General features: G+C 40.0%; 1 protein-coding gene across 1 annotated transcript in view; it reads left to right on the top strand.

The window, feature by feature from the left end:
- The window catches only part of GYS2 (glycogen synthase 2), a 134717-nt gene that overhangs the window by 80129 nt on the left and 33140 nt on the right, over positions 1 to 21448 (top strand). The window contains exons 6-10 of the mRNA XM_073621421.1: positions 2938 to 3055; positions 6889 to 7009; positions 13064 to 13170; positions 13889 to 13948; positions 17084 to 17162. Coding sequence (XP_073477522.1) covers positions 2938 to 3055; positions 6889 to 7009; positions 13064 to 13170; positions 13889 to 13948; positions 17084 to 17162 — 485 coding nt within the window. The remainder of the gene's footprint in view (positions 1 to 2937; positions 3056 to 6888; positions 7010 to 13063; positions 13171 to 13888; positions 13949 to 17083; positions 17163 to 21448) is intronic.

The following is a 21448-nucleotide window of genomic DNA, read 5'->3' as shown; positions in this document are numbered from 1 at the left end:
TAAGAGGCAGAGAAGTCATCGAGGAAGCATGACACTGGTTCAGGAGGCCGATAGATCACTGAGATCACTGCAATCCAAATGGGAGAAAACAGATGAATATAGTGAGTCTTAAAAGAAGAGAAGGATAGAGAGGGCGGGGTAGGAAGGACTTGAAAGGTGCTCAGTGGGGATAGAAGCAAACCAACTCCACCTCTTTTCCGACCACTGGGTTTGGGTGAGTGAGTCCAGTGGAGGCCTCCATAGGAGAGGGCTGTGGGAGAGGCAGAGGCTTAAAGCTAGGTTTCTGTAATTGTAAGTAGGTTAAGAGTTGAGCTTGTTACAGACAGAGCGGATATTCCAGAGGGCACATGAGAAGTGGGGGGGGGGGGGGGGGCGCAAGGGGATCGAGGTTAAACTGAGTGGATTGCAGCTATTGCTGGAGGAAGGAGGGTGCCATATAAGGGGGGGGGGGGGTGAGACACTGGAGGGCTGGGATTAGGGGAGATATCCACAGAGATTAGGAGAAGAAAGAGGGTGAGGAAGGTAAAATGGGACTGGGGTGTTTGTGAGTGTATATACCTCCCTGTTCTGGTGTTTGGGGCAGCATGTGGGTTAAGTATTTGCAAGAGGTGAACAGTAGTAGGGAGAGGGTAGAAGTGAGGGTGATATGTACAGTACAAGCTTTGGGGTGGAGAAGAAGTGTAAAGAAATAAGAAAATGAGAACAGAGGGTACTAATATGAAAAGGAAGAGTAGAGGGGGCATATTAAAGGGTAGAGGGGAGTAGGAATCAGATTTGTAAGAGATGCTTTCCAAACGTTGGTTCGCTTGCAGTCAGTCCACAGTGGAGCAGAGTTCTTTGTTGTATCTTCTTGCTGCTTTAGTTAAACTGCTTTATATAAACTGCTGAACACTCCTGCAGAAAAAACACTCACCCAAGAAAAATGCCCTGACTGTGACTTCCCCCATAAGCTGATCTAAATTTATAGGCAGATATGGCAGGGAAGGATTCATCAATTGATCAATTAGGAACTGATATGGAACACATGAATTGAGGGGAATGTTCAAAACCAGACCAGACACAGGCCAAAGTCATAAAAGATAATTGATTCTTTGATCATAAAGGGCAAAAGCAGGTGAGAATTAATCACCACAATAGACAAGTTCAATTGATTATTTCAATTAGATTATTTACCCTAAAGATTTCAGCGTGGTGGTACATAGCAAAGAGACAGCATGAATTCTGAGACAGCAGCATTACCCGGGATGAAGTCACGAGGTCCGTGATGTCACGCGTAGGGACAGGCACCTTCCACTGACAGATGCGTACGAGCTCGCCGCTCGTTGGAGTTTTGCGATCTCTATTGTTTGCTATGTGAGCTATTGAAGACACTGATTTTATTGCACATGTCACTTTTTGTATCGTTTGTATTTTTCTGTGTTGCCTTATATTTAAGCACTGGTTCTGTTTGCACTGGTCACTTTAGATTATTTAGCACGTCCTGAGATTTGCTCGGACATGCAGAACAATACTGGCTCACACTGAACGTTTTGTATTTCTATTATTGCCTTACTGGGTGTATTAATTTTTCAGCTCACATGTTTTAAAACGCACGACACAATATTGGTCTACACTGTATGTTTTGTACTTGTACTACTACTATATTGGATGCATTCATTTCCTAAGTCTATGTACACTAGTTGATTTAGGGATATTGATATATAACTCCCGAGAGTACACACACCCCACTGCACTCTGCATTTGGCGTTTCTTTTCATATCAGTCAGTTCACTCTTAGTGCATTCCACGCCCCCAGTTTTATACTCACTTAGATTGGGAGTGTCACAGCACGATTTTTATTTAGTTTTTTGGGATTAGCGCAGCACCATACTTAATATCTACCCCTGAAAAAGCAGAGAATACATGATGAGAGAGTGACAGGGGATGTGTTCAACTGCTGGACACTCCACCAGAAAAAACACTCATATAGTACCATGTGCATACATAGTACTGTGTTCATACCTATTTATTTATTTATTTATTTATTTATTTCAGGTACTTATATAGCGCCGTCAATTTACACAGCACTTTACATTTACATTGTACATTGTACATTCACATCAGTCCCTACCCTCAAGGAGCTTACAATCTAAGGTCCCTAACTCACATTCATACATACTAGTGGCATGTTCATCATGTTCATACCCAGTGCTGTGTTTATCATGTTCATACCTAGTGCTGTGTTCATCATGTTCATACCTAGTGCTGTGTTCATACATAGTACCATGTTCATACATAGTGCCATAGTGCTGTGTTCATACATAGTACCATGTTCATACATAGTGCCATAGTGCTGTGTTCATACTTAGTACCATGTTCATACATAGTGCCATAGTGCTGTGTTCATACTTAGTACCATGTTCATACATAGTGCCATAGTGCCGTGTTCATATATAGTGCCATGTTCATACACAGTATCATGTTCATACAAACTGTAGTACCATGTTCATACACAGTATCATGTTCATACATACTGTAGTATCATGTTCATGTCCTAAGACTCCCTGGCCAATCTGGTCTCAGGAACTGCTGCCTGATTGGCCAGGAGGGGAATCAGAAAGACAATAGTGAATACTAATTTGCTATTGTCACACTAGTGGGTGGACTCCGGGCGCAGTGCTCTGCACCCCGAGCCCACCCTTTTTTGAAGCCAATTAGAGCCTCAGCCTCTAATCATGTGCTTAAAAAAAAAAAAAAATCCCATTGCAATCCATACGTCCGGGTGCCCCGCATGTAGATTAGGGGGCCGGCTGCATGGATGGGGGAGGGTGGCAACCGTGCGCCCCCTATGGATAGGCCGCCACTGAGTACCATGTTCATACATAGTGCTGTGTCAATGCATATTGTCGTGTTCGTAAATAGTGCCATGTTGTTACAATAACACATTTCCTCTTACAGATGTCATTACTCCAAATGGATTAAACATAAAGAAGTTCTCCGCCATGCATGAATTCCAGAACCTGCACGCCATGTACAAGTTTCGCATCCAGGAATTCATCCGCGGCCACTTCTATGGGTATTTATCACAAGGTTAAAGTGTCACTACACAGAAGCAAGCAGCTTGAATCTTTTGCTGCTCTTCTTGTCTCTGTCTGCCTGCTGCAGCTATTACATGGGGGCCTCATAGTCACTGCTGCATCTTTCAGTTTCTCTGCACTGCACAGAATGCAGCATGGTGAGTGAGACTTCATCGTATGACTGCCAATAGGACATAGCTGTGAATGTTGGCACTGGAGTCTGAGTGGATACAGCAACTGTGTGCACATATTTCTGTTGCCTTGACTGTCATTTTACAGCAACAAGAAGATATAGAGATGAGGGTCATGTGACTTTCATGTTGTGAAACACTTTTAAATCTTTCTCACTTTCAAATTTGTGAATTTATATCCAGAGTAAATACAATCTAAAATATGATGTAGTGACTCTGCTGGAAGTCTGAACTACTCTTTCTATAAAATAATACTGTGTAAGGTTAGTTTTTAACATTCCTCCTGCTAGTTTGAGGTAATATCACCATATTTAAAGTTTTCCAAAATGTCCCCCTTCCACCTTCTTTCCTCAAGACTAGGGATGGGTTGAACGACCCCCTGTTCCGTTCGCACCAGAACTTTCAAACATCTCGAAAGTTCAGAACCGAATAACGAACCCCATTGAAGTCTATGGGACCCGAAAGTGAGAAATCAAAAGTGCAGATTTTAAAGGCTTATTTGCAAGTAATTGGGCATACAATGGTTATGGGGATCCGGGTACTGCCCTGGGGGACATGTATCAATGAAAACAAGTTTGTAAAAAATGTCATTTTTAAATGAGCAGTGATTTATTGATGCTTAACGTGAAAGCATAAAAATGAAAAATTCCTTTTAATATCATGCCTGGGAGGTCCCCTTAGTCTACCTGTAAAGTGGCACATCTGTACTGTGTATAGAAGCTGCTGCAGCAATAATTGCATTTATAAAGCCAAAAAAATGACATTTTCCCTGCAAGCTTTCTTTATTTTGTAAGCAACGGCTTCCGGAGCTAGTCTGTATAATGAGGCCACAATGTAGTGCACTGGGAACAAGATTAGAGATTTTTGGGATAAATTCTGGTGTCTCTTCCACAGACTTTGGATAGAAGTAACAGGTGTGAAAAAATTGTTCTTTGGGTGTCGGTGGCGCCTTCACACCGTAACCCTATAGAGGTGCTCTTGATGAAAGCAAGAATTGGCCTTGCTGTCAAACTTTGCAATGATATGCACTTGTCAAACAGGTGCAAAAAAATTGGTCTTTCTTTGTTTGTTAATTGTACCCATGAAACCTACACCAAAAAATTATTCCAGATGAAATTAACACCCACAGCAGTGGGCAGCCTAGAAGTCCTGCAGAGATTCCACATCCCAAAACACTTAATCAGTGACTTCATAGCTGCTGGTAATACAGGACTGTGTCACTGATGCATGCTTTGTGGCCTCCTCAAATGGTGACAGTACAGTGCATGCATCCTTTATGAGCAGCCATTGGTGTGAGGAAAAAAAGCAGAGCCGGCCTGAGCCTGTCCTTGTGCCATACTCACACAGGTACTGAGGGCCCTCTGCATGAGAAAATTATGCCATGCCTGAGGATTAACCACGTCCACATTTGCCTGTGGACACATATGCTGCTGGGCCCCTCACAGTCCCATGGGAACGTCTGCCTCTCCTTGTTGTCCTCCCAGACATGATGGGGGGGGGGAGGTGCTTAGTAACAAAATGTAATATAGATGTGGAAATGTGTACGTGGATGCACTTTAATCAATGGAAAGTGGCGTTTGGTGCACTTTAACTTGATTACTCACTACACAGACACACTCCACTGATACACTATATTATACTGCAGTAAAACTGCACTGACGCACTGCAATATACTGCGTCAAACGTGCAGTAACACACAGAAATATACTGCGTTAAACTGAAGATAACACGCTATAATATACAGCGTTAAGCTTGCAGTAACGCACTGAACTATACTGCATTAAATGGAAGGTAACGCACTGAAATATACAGCGTTAAACTTGCAGTAATGCACTGAACTGTACTGCGTTAAACAGAAGGTAACGCACTGCAATATACGACGTTGAACTTGCAGTAATGCACTAAACTATACTGCATTAACGGAAGGTAACACACTGAAATATATGGTGTTAAACTTGCAGTAACAAACTGAAATATACTGCGTTAAGCATGCACTAACGCACAGAAATGTACTGCGTTAAACAGCACCTAACGCACTGAATTATACGGCGTTAAACTTGCAGTAGCGCACTGAACTATACTGTGTTAAACAGAAGATAACACACTGAAATATACAGCATTAAACGGTCACTACACTGACTGAACTATCCCTACATTCACACTAATGTAAAGATGAATGGTGGTCGCACTACACTCACACTGACTGAACTATCCCTATATTCACACCAATGTAAAGATGAATGGTGGTCGCACTACACTCACAATGACTGAACTATCTCTACATTCACACTAATGTAAAGATGAATGGTTGCACTACACTCACACTGAACTATTCCTAGATTCACACTAAACTGATATTCTACACTGACAATAGAATCAGAATAGCACACTATAGCACACTTATGCCCTGTACACACGATCGGACTTTCCAATGGAAAATGTGCGATCGGAGCTTGATGTCAGAAATTCCGACCGTGTGTAGGCTCCATCGGACTTTTTCCATCGGAATTTCCGACACACAAAGTTTGAGAGCTTAATCGAAAATTTTCTGACAACAAAATCCGTTTGCGTAAATTCCAATCGTGTGTAGACAATTCCGATGCACAAAGTGCCACGCATGCTCAGAATCAAGCAGAAGAGCCGCAATGGCTATTGAACTTCATTTTTCTCGGCTCCTTGTATGTGTTGTACGTCACCACGTTCTTGACGTTCGGAACTATGTGTGACTGTGTGTATGCAAGACAAGTTTGAGCCAACATCCGTCAGAAAAAATCTGATGGATTTTGTTGTCGGAATGTGCGATCGTGTGTACAGGACATAATTGTCTAATAGCACTGAACAAAGCCCTGTTCTCTCTCACTCCACGCCGATTTCACACTGATAATGGCCACTATTGAAAGAATACTTTTATGGTGTGGAGCGGAACTAACAGCAATGAGACATGATTGGAAAGAGTCATCATGACAGCGTCCAATCATGGCTCTGACAGTGATATGTGCCCTGACTGGGCAAAACTTTCATTGCTTCAGCCAATCAGGGCTTTCAATGCCGAACAAACAGTTGAACGCCCTGATAATTCGGTTGTTCGGCGAATGTGCCCAAACCATTCGCCATCCCTACTCAAGACTGTACACATTACATTTCTTTCACCACTTTTTTCAGCTGCTGGGGATCAGTCTAGTGATACACCCATTAATTTTACTTGCTATCCCCACTGCCTGGCTACACTGTTTGCTCATTTTGCAATCATCTTGAATAGGCACTCCCAAATCTTTTTCCTCTGTAGCTCTGGACGACACTGTGCCCCCAATATTTTACTATGTCAGAGGATGCCAAATCATGTTCTTGGGTCACAAACACCCCCAAATATAGCAACCTGGAGATGTTTTTAACATGAAACATGAACACTACATCATAGTGGTTTGATACAAAGAAATTGAGTTGTTATAAATTTCAGGTCTTGTGAAGCATAATGTACAAAGTTTTGTACTTTTTATCCATGTGATGAGTCTAATAAAGATACAGTTGTATCTCTTTAAACCCATAGAATGCATGTAATAAAAATATGGTTACATCTTTTGTTATCCATAGGTTGAATCGAATAAAGATGCAGTTGTATTTCTTTTACTTCCTCTGTTCAGACATCTAGATTTCAATCTGGAGAAGACTCTCTTCTTCTTCATTGCCGGCCGATATGAATTCACCAACAAAGGGGCAGACATTTTCTTGGAGGCTCTTTCCAGGCTCAACTTCCTTCTGCGGGTAAGTCTGATCCTCTGTCATGGCTCCACCTGGCACTATATCAGGTAGGGCTGCTGTTAGAAATCACAGGGCCCTATACAGCCTACCTGACAGCTCCCCTCCTTTTTTTTTTTTTTTTAACAGGCTTGGTGAACAACTTTGGTGAAAGAGAAAGGGACTAAGGACAGAGATTTCCCAGTCTCTTTCTCTGCAGCTTCAGCTGCACTGGACAGTAAATGAAAGCGCTCTGAGGCTCCCTGTTCATTCACAAACTGAAGCATAGTAAACACAATTTACTATGCTTCAGTGATGAATGGACCGTGAGTGATCAGTGCCAATCGCTCACTGTGTTCATTCAGGAAAGGAAGGGGCTGGTAAATATAACATACAATAAAATCTTGAATTGAAAGCTTGTAATCCAAAGCACTTGTACAGTTGTGCTCAAAAGTTTGCATACTCTGGCCGGAATTGTGAAATTTTAGAACTAATATTGAAAATATGACTGATCATGACAAAAAACTGTCTTTTATTTAAGGACAGCAATCACATGAAGCCACTTATTATCACATAGTTTTTTTTATACTTTTTAAATCATAATGATAACGGAAATCACCAAAATGGCCCTGATAAAAAGTTTACATACCCTGGAATGTTTGGCCTTGGTACAGACACAGAAGGTGGCACACAGAGGTTAAAATTGCAAATAACATTTAATTTCCCACATTTGTCAGCTCTCACATGGTTGCACTAAGCCGGTTAGACACTGAGCCATGAGGGGGTAGAAAAGAACAGTCAAAAGACCTGCGTAATAAGGTAATGAAACTTTACAAAGATGGAAAAGGATATATAAAGATATCCAAAGCCTTGAATATGCTAGTCAGTACTGTTTACTCACTTAATAAGAAGTGGAAAATATGGGGATCGCTTGATACCAAGCCAAGGTCAGGTAGATCAAGAAAGATTTCAGCCACAACTGCCATAGGAACTGTTCGGGATACAAATAAAAACTCACAGGTAACCTCAGGAGAAATACAGGCTGCTCTGGAAAAAGATGGTGTGGTTGTTTTTAAGGAGCACAATATGATAATACTTGAACAAAAAAAAAAGAGCTGCATGGTCAAGTTGCCAGAAAGAAGCCTTTACTGTACAAGTTCCACAAAAAAGCCTGGTTACAATATGCCCAACAACACCTTGACATGCCTCGTTGGCTTTTTTGTGGCATTGGTGTAGTAAAGGCTTCCTTCTGGCAGCTCAACCATGCAGCTCATTTTTGTTCAAGTATCCTTGAATTGTGCCCCTTAAAAACAATCACGCCGTCTTTTTGGAGAGCAGCCTGTATTTCTCCTGCGGTTACCTATAGTTTTTTCTTTATATCCTGAGCAATTCTTCCGCCAGTTGTGGCTGCAATCTTTTTTGGTCTACCTGACCTTGGCTTGGTATCAAAAAAGCCCCTAATTTTCCACTTCTTAATAAGTGATTAAACAGTACTGACTGGCATATTCAAGGCTTTGGATATTTTTTGATATCCTTTTCCATCTTTGTAAAGTTTCATTAACTTGTTATGCAGGTCTTTTGACTGTTCTTTTCTACCTCCTCATGGCTCAGTGTCTAGCCTGCTTAGTGCATCCATGTGAGAGCTAACAAACTCATTGACTATTTATACACAGACACTAATTGTGATTTTAAAAGCCACAAGTGTGGGAAATTAACCTTTAATTGCCATTTTAACCTGTGTGTGCCACCTTCTGTGTCTGTATCAAGGCCAAACATTCCAGGGTATGTAAACTTTTTATTTCTGTTATCATTATGATTTAAAAGGATCCAAAAAAACTATGTGATAATAAATGGCTTCACTTGATTACTATCCTTAAATAAAAGACAGTTTTTTTGGCACGATCAGTCATATTTTCAATATTAAAGCCAAAATTTCACAATTTCTTTTCCAGGGTATGCAAACTTTTGAGGACAACTGTATATCAAAGCGAATTTCTGCATAAGAAATAATGGAAACTCAGATGATTCGTTTTACAACCATTTATTCATAAGTCTATCAGTTTATAGTCCATATAAAAAGATTATAGCAATGTGATAGATTGTGTAACCATAAAATGTCCATCCACAAATGGAAGCCTCCATAAGGGGATTAGAAGCAAAATCCAGCAGGAGCTACAGTGTATAAAAGAGAAGAGTGGGTAAGTAAGTAGTAAGTGTAGCAATATGGTTACATTTAATGAAGGTACAACATTTAGCAACTCACATGGTTGATGATTAAAAGAGGCACATCTAAGAATGCAGGCATCCAGGGTAAAGCTGTCCACATAGACCCTCCTCCGCACCGCCGACTCTCACCACTGTAAGTCTTCAATCGTGACCAGAAAAACTACCCTGCAGTAGAATGATCTGAAAGAGAGTCTTGAAGCACTCATGGAGTGCAGAGTGGAAGGGATGAGGTCGATGGTGGTGCAGAGGACGGTCTATGTGGACAGCTTTACCCCGGATACCTAAATACTCAGATGTGCCTCTTTTAATCATCAACGATGTGAGTTGCTAAATGTTGTACCTTCATTAAATGTAACCATATTGCTACACTTAGAGGTGTCTCTCTTCTCTTTTTTTACTCAGTTGTGACATGACGCTACTTGTATATCAAGACATTGCTCGTTTATCAAGTCAAAATTTATTAAAACATTTTGCTTGTGTTTCAAAACGCTCTCAAACCAAGTTACTTTCAGTCCAAGGTTTTACTGTATTTACTGCACACCCCCTGCTCTCCATCCTGAAACATCCCCCTGTGCGCCCTCAGCAGCTGCTAGAAGGAGAGGAGGGAAGCTGGCAATGCTGCAGGAGAGGGGGGCACAAAATAAGACCCAGACAGCAGGGGGGTGGGAATGCAGATACCAATCCCCCTGCAGTGCAGTGGGAGGAAGAAAAAGGAGGAGAAGCCGGCAAAGCTACAGGGGGTGCCACAAGAGTTGTCAGTAAGGCAGTGGTGCCCGGGCCCCCCTTTTGAACTGATGGGACCGGGGTCTGGTACAGGAGGGATGACTGTACTGCCTTTTTAGTGGCCCTGATCCCAGCAGTGCTCCTCCCTATTTGTGACGTGTGTAGGATAGAGAATGCAGTTATAGAAAAATGCAGTATAATAGATTGTACACAACACCAGATACCCTTCTATCATTGTTATTCTCTCTGTCCAGCTCTGACCCAAAGCAATCAGACAGTTTTTTGCTGCTGGCTTAGATATACCATGATGATCTGTTAGATTTATTGTAGCGCTTGCAGATTCTTCTCTTTCTTGGTTTGACTTTTTTAAAATCTTCATTCATAGCAGCATTTTTAGAGACAGTATGGAACTGACTAGCCTGTGTCCTCCATGACAAAAGAAATACAATGCAGATTTTCCAGTCAATAATATTGTGGTGTGAATAAAACTCAGCACAGGATACTTAAGGATCCTGCCTTCCACCACGAGCCCGGCTTTTCTGATATATAAAGAGGCCACAGTGATAAGACTAAGCCGAGGGGAGAATCACAAAGTTAATCAGTGAGCAAGACAGAGAGATCCCTCAACAAAGACGCACAGCGCCCTCGGTTGTGTGACGCAGACTGCGTAGTGTTCAGAGACAGAGCACCACTATGTCTTCTGAATCTCCGGGATGTGGGGCAGAATATAACAATGTATCAACACAAACAAAAGGAATAAAAGACCCAGGCTCGCCTTTAAATATTTAATGGTTACAAATAAAACAAACAATGAAGCCAAAAGTTGAAAAGATCACGCCGCAAATCACGGGATGCCCTTCCGCTATTTTGCATGGCACCAAATTGCGGCGCGATTTTGCCGCAATTGTTGCCTGACAAATCGTGGCAAAATTGCGGTGAAAACCCGCAAGCATAATTGCAGAATGCTCGACGCCCAAAAGAAGTACAAGAGCTTCTTTTGGTTGTCGGGCATTCCACGATTCGGTTTGTGTGTTTTTACCGCGATTTTACCGCAATTTGGTGCCATTCAAAATAGCAGGGATCGCAAGGGCGTTTCCAAATCGTGGCCAGAATCGCGGCGATTCTGCCCGCAAAACGCAGCGCCAAGGTGTGAATGGAGCCTGAAAGAAAATAGCTGCTAATAAATAGCAGGAGCCCAGCCCTGACAGGATTTCAGTGAAGATCATATCTGCTTACATAATTTTTTATTGCATGCTTTATTTAAGTAAGTAAGTTTACTTTAAAGAAAGATGTCCTTTTATTTCATATTTCCAACCAGCAATAAAGGGTGGGATTAATTAGTCAGTACACCTAAAGAAGATATTTGATGCTTCTTGTAGTAGACTTGATTTTTAATGTAAAGATGTTTTGCAGCTTATCCAAGCCACTTTTTTCAGTCCTATTAACCTGAAGTAGTATATTGGATAAGCTATGAAAAGTCTTCAGGATTACAGAACAAGGCCATTTGAATGTGCCTAACTAATATTAGATATACAATACCATGACCTGGATAAATGAGATCCTCATAGACATACAGTGGAGAGATAATTATTTGATCCCCTTCCCTTCAGATTTTGCAAGTTTGCCCACTTTTGCCCAAAGAAATGAAGGGTCTATAATTTTTATCATAGGTGTATTTTAAATGATAGAGACAGAATATCAACCAAAAAAATCCAGAAAAAACACATGATACAAATGTAAAATTGAGTTGAAAAGAAAATGGGTGAACTTATGTGCTACTCAGTGTATGATTAATAATGTGAATATTATTTGAAAAATAAAATAACCAAAATGTGTACAGTGATCAAATGGATAAAGGTGCCAACTCCAGTAGTGTCACCACATACATCAACAGTATAATATTATATTAATGGAGCTGTGCTAAATCTAACAATGATTCCTAAATAATCAGCAAAGAGAACTATATCATATATATTCATAAATAAAGTGGAATATGATATATTGCAAACATAAAATAGTGAGTGCCAAACAAAGTATCCACAAGAGATGGTGTTTCAAAAGTCCAGTGCAAAAACGTGAATAAACACGATAATTAAAGTTCTTGATGAAATGCTTAATAGTACTTCCAAAAAAATCTCGGTCTCTGTATAGTGTATGTCTTTCAGTAGTTGGTAGCAATCAATCAGCTCACACCATCCCTACAGTCAAGCACGGAGGTGGAAACATTTTGCTTAGGAACTGTTTCTCTGCTAAAGGTACAGGCCGACTTTGCCGCATTTAGGGGCCAATGGCCATGTATTGTAAAATCTTGGATGAGAACCTTTTTCCCTCAGCCAGAACACTGAAGATGGGTCATGGATGGGTCTTTCAGCATGAAAATTACCAAATCATACTGCCAAGGCAACAAATGAGTGGCTCAAGAAGAAGCACATTAAGGTCATGGAGTGGCCTAGTCAGTGTCCAGACCTTAATCCTATAGAACATTTATGGAGGGAGCTGAACCTTTGAGTTGCCAAGAGATAGCCAAGAAACCTTAAGGATTTAAAGAAGCTCTGTAAAGAAGAGTGGACCAAAATACCTCCTGAGATGTGTGCAAACCTGGTAACCAACTACAAGAAATGTCTTACCTCTGTGGTTGTCAACAAGGGTTTCTCCACCAAGTACTAAGTCATGTTTTGCTTGGGGGTCAAATACTTATTTTACTCACTGAACTGCAACTTAATTTATAGCATTTGTTTAATGTGTTTTTTCTGGATTTTTGGTTGATATTTTGTCTTTATCATTTAAAATACACTTTTGATTAAAATTATACACGCTTCATTTCTTTGTAAGTGGGCAAATATACAAAATCTGCAGGGGATGAAATAATTATTTTCCCCACTGTATGCTTCCTACCTCTCTAAGGGACTCCAGTACCCGGCTCTTCCCTACCTGCTGAATTTTTCAACATAAATGCATATTCTAACAATGATAAATAGATCATTTTATAGTGGGAACACAGAGGAGGAGCGATCCAGGACCCATAAAAGGTTGATGAATTATTCAGTCTGTGTCCTTCAAATGTCAGGACTTAACACAAGGCCACATTGTAAAGTGTGCCATTTGTTTTAGAACCTCTTCCTTGTTTTTCAGGTTCATCGAAGTGATGTGACTGTTGTGGTGTTTTTTATAATGCCAACAAAGACAAATAATTTCAATGTGGAGACATTGAAAGGTCAAGCAGTGAGGAAACAGCTCTGGTGAGGACTCTTCCACTTATTTTGTGTTGTGGTATCTTGTACAGAGAACACTGAGCCAGTCATATAAGTCTCTGCACCAGATTATTATTCTATTATATACTATTATTATTAATATTATTATTATTATTATACATTTATATTGCTCTGAAATAACCCATAGTGCTGTACAGAGAACACTGAGAAATTCACATCAGTCTCTGTACCAGAGGAGCTTACATCTTAACCTCTTCCCTCTGTCTGTACTCATTTATGGGGCCTCTCATTGGGTGGGCTTTAACGCTGAAAGGGCGAATATATGCGGCCCTATGTAAACATTTTTCTGTGCTGAGAGCACGCACCCTGAGTGCTCCCAGCACAGAGATCAGCAGGTACCGTAAAGCTCCCAATGCATACTTATGATCGGGAGCTTTCTGATCATGTGACCGCTGTAATAGCCCATCACAATGGTCACGTGATTGGAATGCTCGCCTCCGCGTCCTGGCATTTAGAACCTCTTAAAGGGCCAGTAGGTGGCAGCAGGAAGGGCTTAATGTCCAATCACAAACTATTATCATTATTATTTTTAATAAACATTGATATAACTCTGATATATTCTATAGTACTGTACAGCGAACACGGAGCCAGTCATAAGTCTCTGCACCGGAAGAGCTTACACTCTAATGTCCCACCACAGTCACACACTATCATTATTATTATTACTTCTGTTGTGTTTTTCCAGGGACACAGCTCAGGCAGTGAAGGAGAAGTTTGGAAAGAAACTGTATGCAGCATTGTTGAAGTACGTATAACAGTAAATTCAGTCTTGTTCCTCATCTATCTCTAAAAAGTAAATGTAAACCCAGATTTAGCTTCCTCTGTGCACTATGTATGATAAACATTTGCCATTTTTCCATAAATTCCTTTTTTCATTCTTTGTTACATCTCAGTGCTGCTGATCTCCTGCAACTTCTTTACAGCCACCCCCTGTCTACATGCACTCCAGCAATGGCAGCATGGCATTCCTTGGGGTGGGCTAACTGATTGTAGTGGACCATGCCTGTGTAATGTTTGCTGAAACAGACACTTGTAGTTTCCTACCTGGTGGTGACAATGCAGGAGATACAAAGCATTTTAATTCTATAATAGGAAGTGCCTAAACACAAAGCTATGAAAGGATCACCAGGCATGATTTAAATGAAGGATGCTAATATAGAAAAGGTTTAAATTACTTTTGAATTAAGAGCAATATTAAAGCTTTAAGCTTTTAGAGATTTTTTTGTGGTCAGATTTAAATATATATTAATATACAATATAATATAATATAACACTTTAACTACTGTCCAGTTCTAGAGAACACACCAACAAAAAAATATTGAACAAGGTAGAACAAGTCAAGAGATGGGCAACAAAAATGCTGAAAGATCTGAGGGATAAAACATATCAAGGGAGACTGCAGGAACTTCATATGTACAGTCTTGAGGAAAGAAGGAATGGGAACATGACTGAAACCTTTAAATACATGGAGGGGATGAATCAGGTTCAAGAGGCCAATATTTTCAGTATGAAGCTAAGATCAAGAATACGGGGACATGACCTCAAACTAGCAGAAGGAAAGTTCAAAATTAGTCTTAGAAAGTAATATTTTACTGAAAGAGTAGTTGATGCTTGGAATAGACTTTCAGCGGGGGGTAGTGAGCCAGTAAACAGTAAGTGGACTTAAACATGCTGGAGCAAGCATAGATCTATATACTCATGCAAAAGAAAAAAAAAGAAAAAAAAGAAAAAAAAAAAAAAAAAAATATATATATATATATACATATATACTGTATATTTACTGTATACAGTATATATTGTGTATAAATGGGCAGACTTGCACTCTCTAGTTTTAGTAAATTAACCTCACTATATTTAAATATAAGTAGAATGTGAAAAAGTATTGGTGGGGGTTATGGCGCTCCCTTAAGGGGGGGTATATAAATAAATAAAGTGGATAATGCAATACACAGAAAGTTAAATAACACTAGTGTACACAAATTTCATTGCCCATACATTAAATAGTACCATCAAAAAAGTGAAAAAATAAAATAAAATAAAAAGTATTATTAGAAAACATCCCATCCACATATAGTGGGAAACTGTGAAGTATTGATCAATTGTAAATTGCTGACCAATTCTGTACTAATATATAAAGTGCATGTGCAATCTTTTTTTCATTTATTATCAATATCACTTTTTTCTCCTATTGGTTTGCATCTGTTATCAATTGTTGGAGCACGTTGGACTACTGTCAGAGATTGCACTTTATTTATTTATATACCCCCCTTAAGGGAGCGCCATAACCCCCACCAATACTTTTTCACAATTTTTTGGCCCCTTGTGGGTCCAAATTAGGGGAGGCAGCACACTTTCTTCTCAGTCCTTCTCTTCTCTTTTCTCTAAACTGGTTTTCCCCCTTTTTTTCTTTCCTTTCCTGGCCCTCTCTTTTGGGTGCCCCCCTTCCCCCCTCTTTCTTTTCTCTTTTCTCTCCCCTCTGTTATATCATTCCTATCTTTCTCTCTTTTTTCTTTTTCTTTATCTGTCCTAAGCGCGGAGTCTTTTGTGGTTTTGATAATAAGTAGAATGTACCTTCTATCTCTCTCTTCCTTTGTTTCGTTTCTCAAATGAAAGCTTTTTTTTCTCTTTTTTTCTAATACAAATCCCCGGGCCTCACTCTAATGCCGCATACAGACGATTGGACATTCCGACAACAAAATCCTGGATTTATTTCCGACGGATGTTGGCTCAAACTTGTCTTGCATACACACGGTTGCACAAATGTTGTCGGAAATGCCAAACGCCAAGAACGCGGTGACGTACAACATGTACGACGAGCCAAGAAAAATGAAGTTCAATAGCCGGCTCTTCTGCTTGATTCCGAGCATGTATGGAATTTTGTGCGTCGGAATTGTGTACACACGATCGGAATTTACGACAACGGATTTTGTTGTCGGAAAATTTGAGAACCAGCTCTAAAATTTTGTTTGTCGGAAATTCCAACAAGAAATGTCCAGTGGAGCCTACACACGGTCGGAATTTCCGACAACAAGCTCACATCGAACATTTGTTTTCGGAAATTCCGACCGTGTGTACGCGGCATATGTGTATAAACTATGTCTCAAAGTGAAAGTACAGACTCAGTACTCCTGCCCCGTTGACCAAGCCCCACTGATGCATTTCAGCCTAGTTGGGCTCAATTGGTTAAACCCAATCAGGGTGAAACACGTTAGTGGGGCATGGTCAATGGACGGGGACTGTAGCTGAAGCTTGTACTCTCACTTTGAGCCGTGGTTGATACACACAGGTTGCGGCCGGGGGCTTTGTACTACTGTGGATTCATGGAGTAAGATGTGCTCCTTGAGCTACCAGTAGCCTGACAACAACAGTAAACAGACTTGATGTAAAAAAAAAAATTTTTTTTTGTTTTGTGCCAATTTAACTTTTAACTCCTAACGATAACCTTGAACCTCAAGCCAAAGACAAATTGTATACTACAGTGATAAATGCTATATTAACAGAGAAATAAACACTTTCAAAGTGAGACTAGTAACAGAAATATTGTATATGTGCTGGAAATATCATAAAATAAAAATGTTACAATTCAGCAAATTATCAAAAACTTACATCAAAATCTGTTCTCCAGAATGAAATATTTGGTCACGTGCTTCCCCTGGGATGTCACCAGGATCAGCTATAACAGAGTTAAGAATCCTGGTTAACCTGCGGGACAGGCTCCCCCCTGGCAGTCCAGTACTTGTCTCCTGCCAGGATCTGAACTTCCAGTAGAGTTTATGGGGGGGTCTGTAATAGCAGGAGGGGGTCTGGCCAGGTGTAGTTGGGGTGTGTTATCTGAAGTTTATTTTTAATTTTTTGTTACATAATGAAATCTTCTCTTCAGAGGAGAAATTCCTGATCTGAGCAAGATCCTGGACAGAGATGACCTGACCATCATGAAGCGGGCGATATACTCCACACAGGTGTGATCATCTATATTTCTTTGTGTTTTGATTTTTATTCTGGGTTTTGTTGTTACTTGATGGGGTTTTTCACACTAAAAAAACAAAAAGCAATCAAAGGGGAAAAAAGTATTTATAATGTATGTATTTATATCTATACACAAGTGTTTTGCCTTTCATTTCTTTATTTTTTTTCACAATCAAAATTTATTGAATGTTTATAAGAGTTTACAGAATGACATTTTAGCAAATATCAAAGTATGCCAGGTTATATAAACATGTCAGTTTACAAACAATCAGAAAAACATATTCAAGTAATAACTGAAGGGTAGCTTACTGGGGGTTATTTACTAAAGGCAAATCCACTTTGCACTACAAGTGCAAACTACAAGTGCAAAGTGCACTTGAAAGTGCACTTGGAAGTGCAGTCATTGTAAATATGAGGGGTAGATCTGAAATGAGGGGAAGGAAGCTCTGCTGATTTTATCATCCAATCATGTGCAAGCTAAAATGCTGTTTTTTATTTTCCTTGCATGTCCCCCTCGGATCTACAGCAACTGCACTTCCAAGTGCACTTTCAGTGCAATTTTAAGTGCACTTTGCACTTGTAGTTTGCACTTGTAGTGCAAAGTGGATTTGCCTTTCCTAAATAACCCCCACTGTGTCTTATTCTCTATTTGGGGTACAGTAAGGGAGGTTGATAGGGGTTTGAGTCAATAACTGGTAAATACTTAAATAATAATGATAAGGTATTAATAATGTCTAAAGTAATTTTGAAATGAAATAAACAATAAAAATAATTATTCTTGAATGGCCTGGTAAGATCATTTAATATGTTTAGAGTATTTGTATAGCCCTGGAATTAAACTACGCATTTCATTAAATGGAAAGTAATGTGTACTTTCAGTAAACACAAAAAAATAAATAAAAATAAGCTGTGAATGGGTGCATGAAATTCAGCTCCTAAAGAGAATGGAAGAACTGATTGCTACTTTGTATGAGAGATATCCTAAATTCGTGGAAATTTGGGGCTCCTGAATATATTTCTACTACTTCATGATTCAATGAACTACTGTCTGCCGACTGTAATTAATTGATGGTATTTACTTAGGTATTGGACTACCTCCTCCTATTCCTTCTCTCTTCTTTTCTGTCTTATCTTCCTGTCTCAATATTCCCATTCCATGACTGGCAGAACACTGCAACGTCTGATGTTGCAGTACAACATATCACAATGAGTACTGGGGGTTATTTACGAAAGGCAAATCTACTTTGCACTGCAAGTGCATTTGAAAGTGCAGTCGCTCTAAATCTAAGGGGTAGATCTGAAAAGAGTGGAAGCTCTGCTGATTTTATCATCCAATCATGTGCAAGCTAAAATGCTGTTTTTTATTTTCCTTGCATATCCCCCTCGGATCTACAGTGACTTTACTTCCAAGTGCACTTGCAGTGCAAAGTGGATTTGCCTTTAGTAAATAACCCCCACTGTGTGTAGCGTGCTTCTGAATCAACCATTCCTTTGTTACGTGTACCTGTGCTACAATTTCAGATGTATGTCATTGTTTACTGCTCCTACCCCATATTTATGTTAAATGTTCTGCCAATGAAACGTATTTTATGTTCTGAAAATTCATCAGAAAAACAAACGCATGAAAAACAATAAAGAAATACAGAAGAATGTATTTGTGTGTATATATATATATATATATATATATATATATATATATATATATATATATATATATATATATTAGTATTTCACAAAAGTGAGTACACCCCTCACATTTTTGTAAATATTTTATTATATCTTTTCATGTGACAACACTGGAGAAGTGACACTTTGCTACAATGTAAAGTAGTGAGTGTACAGCTTGTATAACAGTGTAAAGTTGCTGTTCCCCTAAAATAACTCAACACACAGCCATTAATGTCTAAACCGCTGGCAACAAAAGTGAGTACACTCTTAAGTGAAAATGTCCAAATTGGGCCCAAAGTGTCAATATTTTTTGTGGCCACCATTATTTTTTAGCACTGCCTTAACCCTCTTGGGCATGAAGTTTACTAGAGCTTCACAGTTTGTCACTGGAGTCCTCTTCCACTCCTCCATGACAACATCACAGAGCTGGTGGATGTTAGAGACCTTGCGCTCCTCCACCTTCCTTTTGAGGATGCCCCACAGATGCTCAATAGGGTTTAGGTCTGGAGACATGCTTGGCCAGTCCATCACCTTTACCCTCAGCTTCTTTAGCAAGGCAGTGGTGGTCTTGAAGGTGTGTTTGGGGTCGTTATCATGTTGGAATACTGCCCTGCAGCCCAGTCTCCGAAGGGAGGGGTTCATGCTCTGCTTCAGTATGTCACAGTACATGTTGGCAATTATGGTTCTCTCTGGGATCTGTAGCTCCCCAGTGATGGCTGCACTCATGCAGCCCCAGACAATGACACTTCACCACCATGCTTGACTGTAGGCAAGACACGCTTGTCTTTGTACTCCTCACCTGGTTGCCACCACACACGCTTGACACCATCTGAACCAAATAAGTTTATCTTGATCTCATCAGACCACAGAACATGGTTCCAGTAATCCATGTCCTTAGTCTGCTTGTCTAGAGCAAACTGTTTGCTGGCTTTCTTGTGCATCATCTTTTGAAGAGGCTTCCTTCTGGGATGACAGCCATGCAGACCAATTTGATGCAGTGTGTGGCATATGGTCTGAGCACGAACAGGCTGACCCCCCACCCCTTCAACCTCTGCAGCAATGCCGGCAGCACTAATACGTCTATTTCCCAAAGACAACCTCTGCATATGACGCTGAGTACGTGCACTCAACTTCATTGGTCAACCATGGCGAGGCCTGTTCTGAGTGGATAAATAAACGATCAAGGGGTTAATATGGCACACAATGGATGTAGCCAAGTACATATAACTAAAAATGGTGGGGGGAAGGGGGTGGGTTGGGGGTTCCTGAGAGGGGGAACTTGGTGGTGGTAGTTAATGTTTCACAACAAGTTCAGGTATTAGTCCATGTAAGGATAAAATGATGCTGAATAAATGGAAGGCAGCCAGTCTATAAAAGCTATAAGAAGCTCTGGAACAATAAAAAGAAAGAAGGACGGCGCCCTCTAAGTGCAGCGTGTATGTTAAAAATATTTATTACAATAGATAAAAACACTCACATTTGAGTTGCTAAAAACCAGCATGTAAAGTAGTTTCATCTGCGTGCTCTCGGGGGATGTGGGTGTCACGGGCCAGTGGGGGGGTTCCTGGGATGTGAGTGCTTTTGCAAATATCTCCTAAACCGTGTAGTTTTAGGAGATATTTCTTGGACCTACAGGTAAGCCTTAATCTTGGCTTACCTGTAGGTCAAAGTGGTCTGTAATGCCGCGTACACACGGTCGGACTTTTCGTCTACAAAAGTCCAACGGACGCTGACGGACTAAAGCTGGCTGGTAATCCGATCGTGTGTGGGCTTCTCCGGACTTTCAACGGACTTTTTTAGCCTCAAATCCGACGGACTTTAGATTTGAAACATGCTTCAAATCTTTACGTCGTAACTACGACGGACCCCGAAGTCCGCTCGTCTGTATGCTAGTCCGACGGACAAAAAAACGACGCATGCTCATAAGCAAAAACTAAACGGAAGCACTCGGTCTAGTAAAACTAGTGTTCGTATTGTAGGTAGCACATTCATCACGCTGCAAAATCTCTGATCGTTGAATGCAGCGCATTTTATTTCTTCTTTACGAATGCTCTAAAGAACGAAGGTGTTTTGCTGTTCATAATCAGAGTTCTCCTGAACTGATTTCTGGATTCTTTTTCTCTTTGATCTCATGAATGATATAGTATGCATTTTAAAAACAATGTTTCCATACTAATAATACTTTTTCCCCTTTTTTTTTTTTTTTTTTTTTAGGTTTGTAAAGTTACCACAAAGAACCCATTATTCTAGTTTTTTTTTATAGTGATTATTTTTTAGTTTTTAGATAAAGTTAACCCAAAGCACCGTTTTTGGTTATGTAAATTTTTTTATTTTCAAGACTTACCACTTGAACATTATTAACATTAGTAATGTATTTTTGGTGTGTTTTTTCCAAACTCAATGAGATTGTTGTCCCTTGTTAATTTAACATTGTGTGTAAAATCAATGATTTAAAAGAAAACACATAAAGTCTTTTGCTAAACTCAAAAAAGATCCATTTATTCATGGTCAAAATAAAATAAAGAGGAAGTCAACGCTGGCAAAAGTCGGTGTACAAGAAAATTGGGATCTTGCGGAGTCCATATAAGAGGGAGCACAATCTGGTCCAAGA

This window comes from Aquarana catesbeiana, linkage group LG03 (assembly GCF_042186555.1).
Source record: "Aquarana catesbeiana isolate 2022-GZ linkage group LG03, ASM4218655v1, whole genome shotgun sequence".
Classification (NCBI taxonomy): Eukaryota; Metazoa; Chordata; class Amphibia; order Anura; family Ranidae; genus Aquarana; species Aquarana catesbeiana.
The sequence above is the reverse complement of the archived record's forward strand: the minus strand, read 5'-3'. Positions and strand labels throughout refer to the sequence as shown.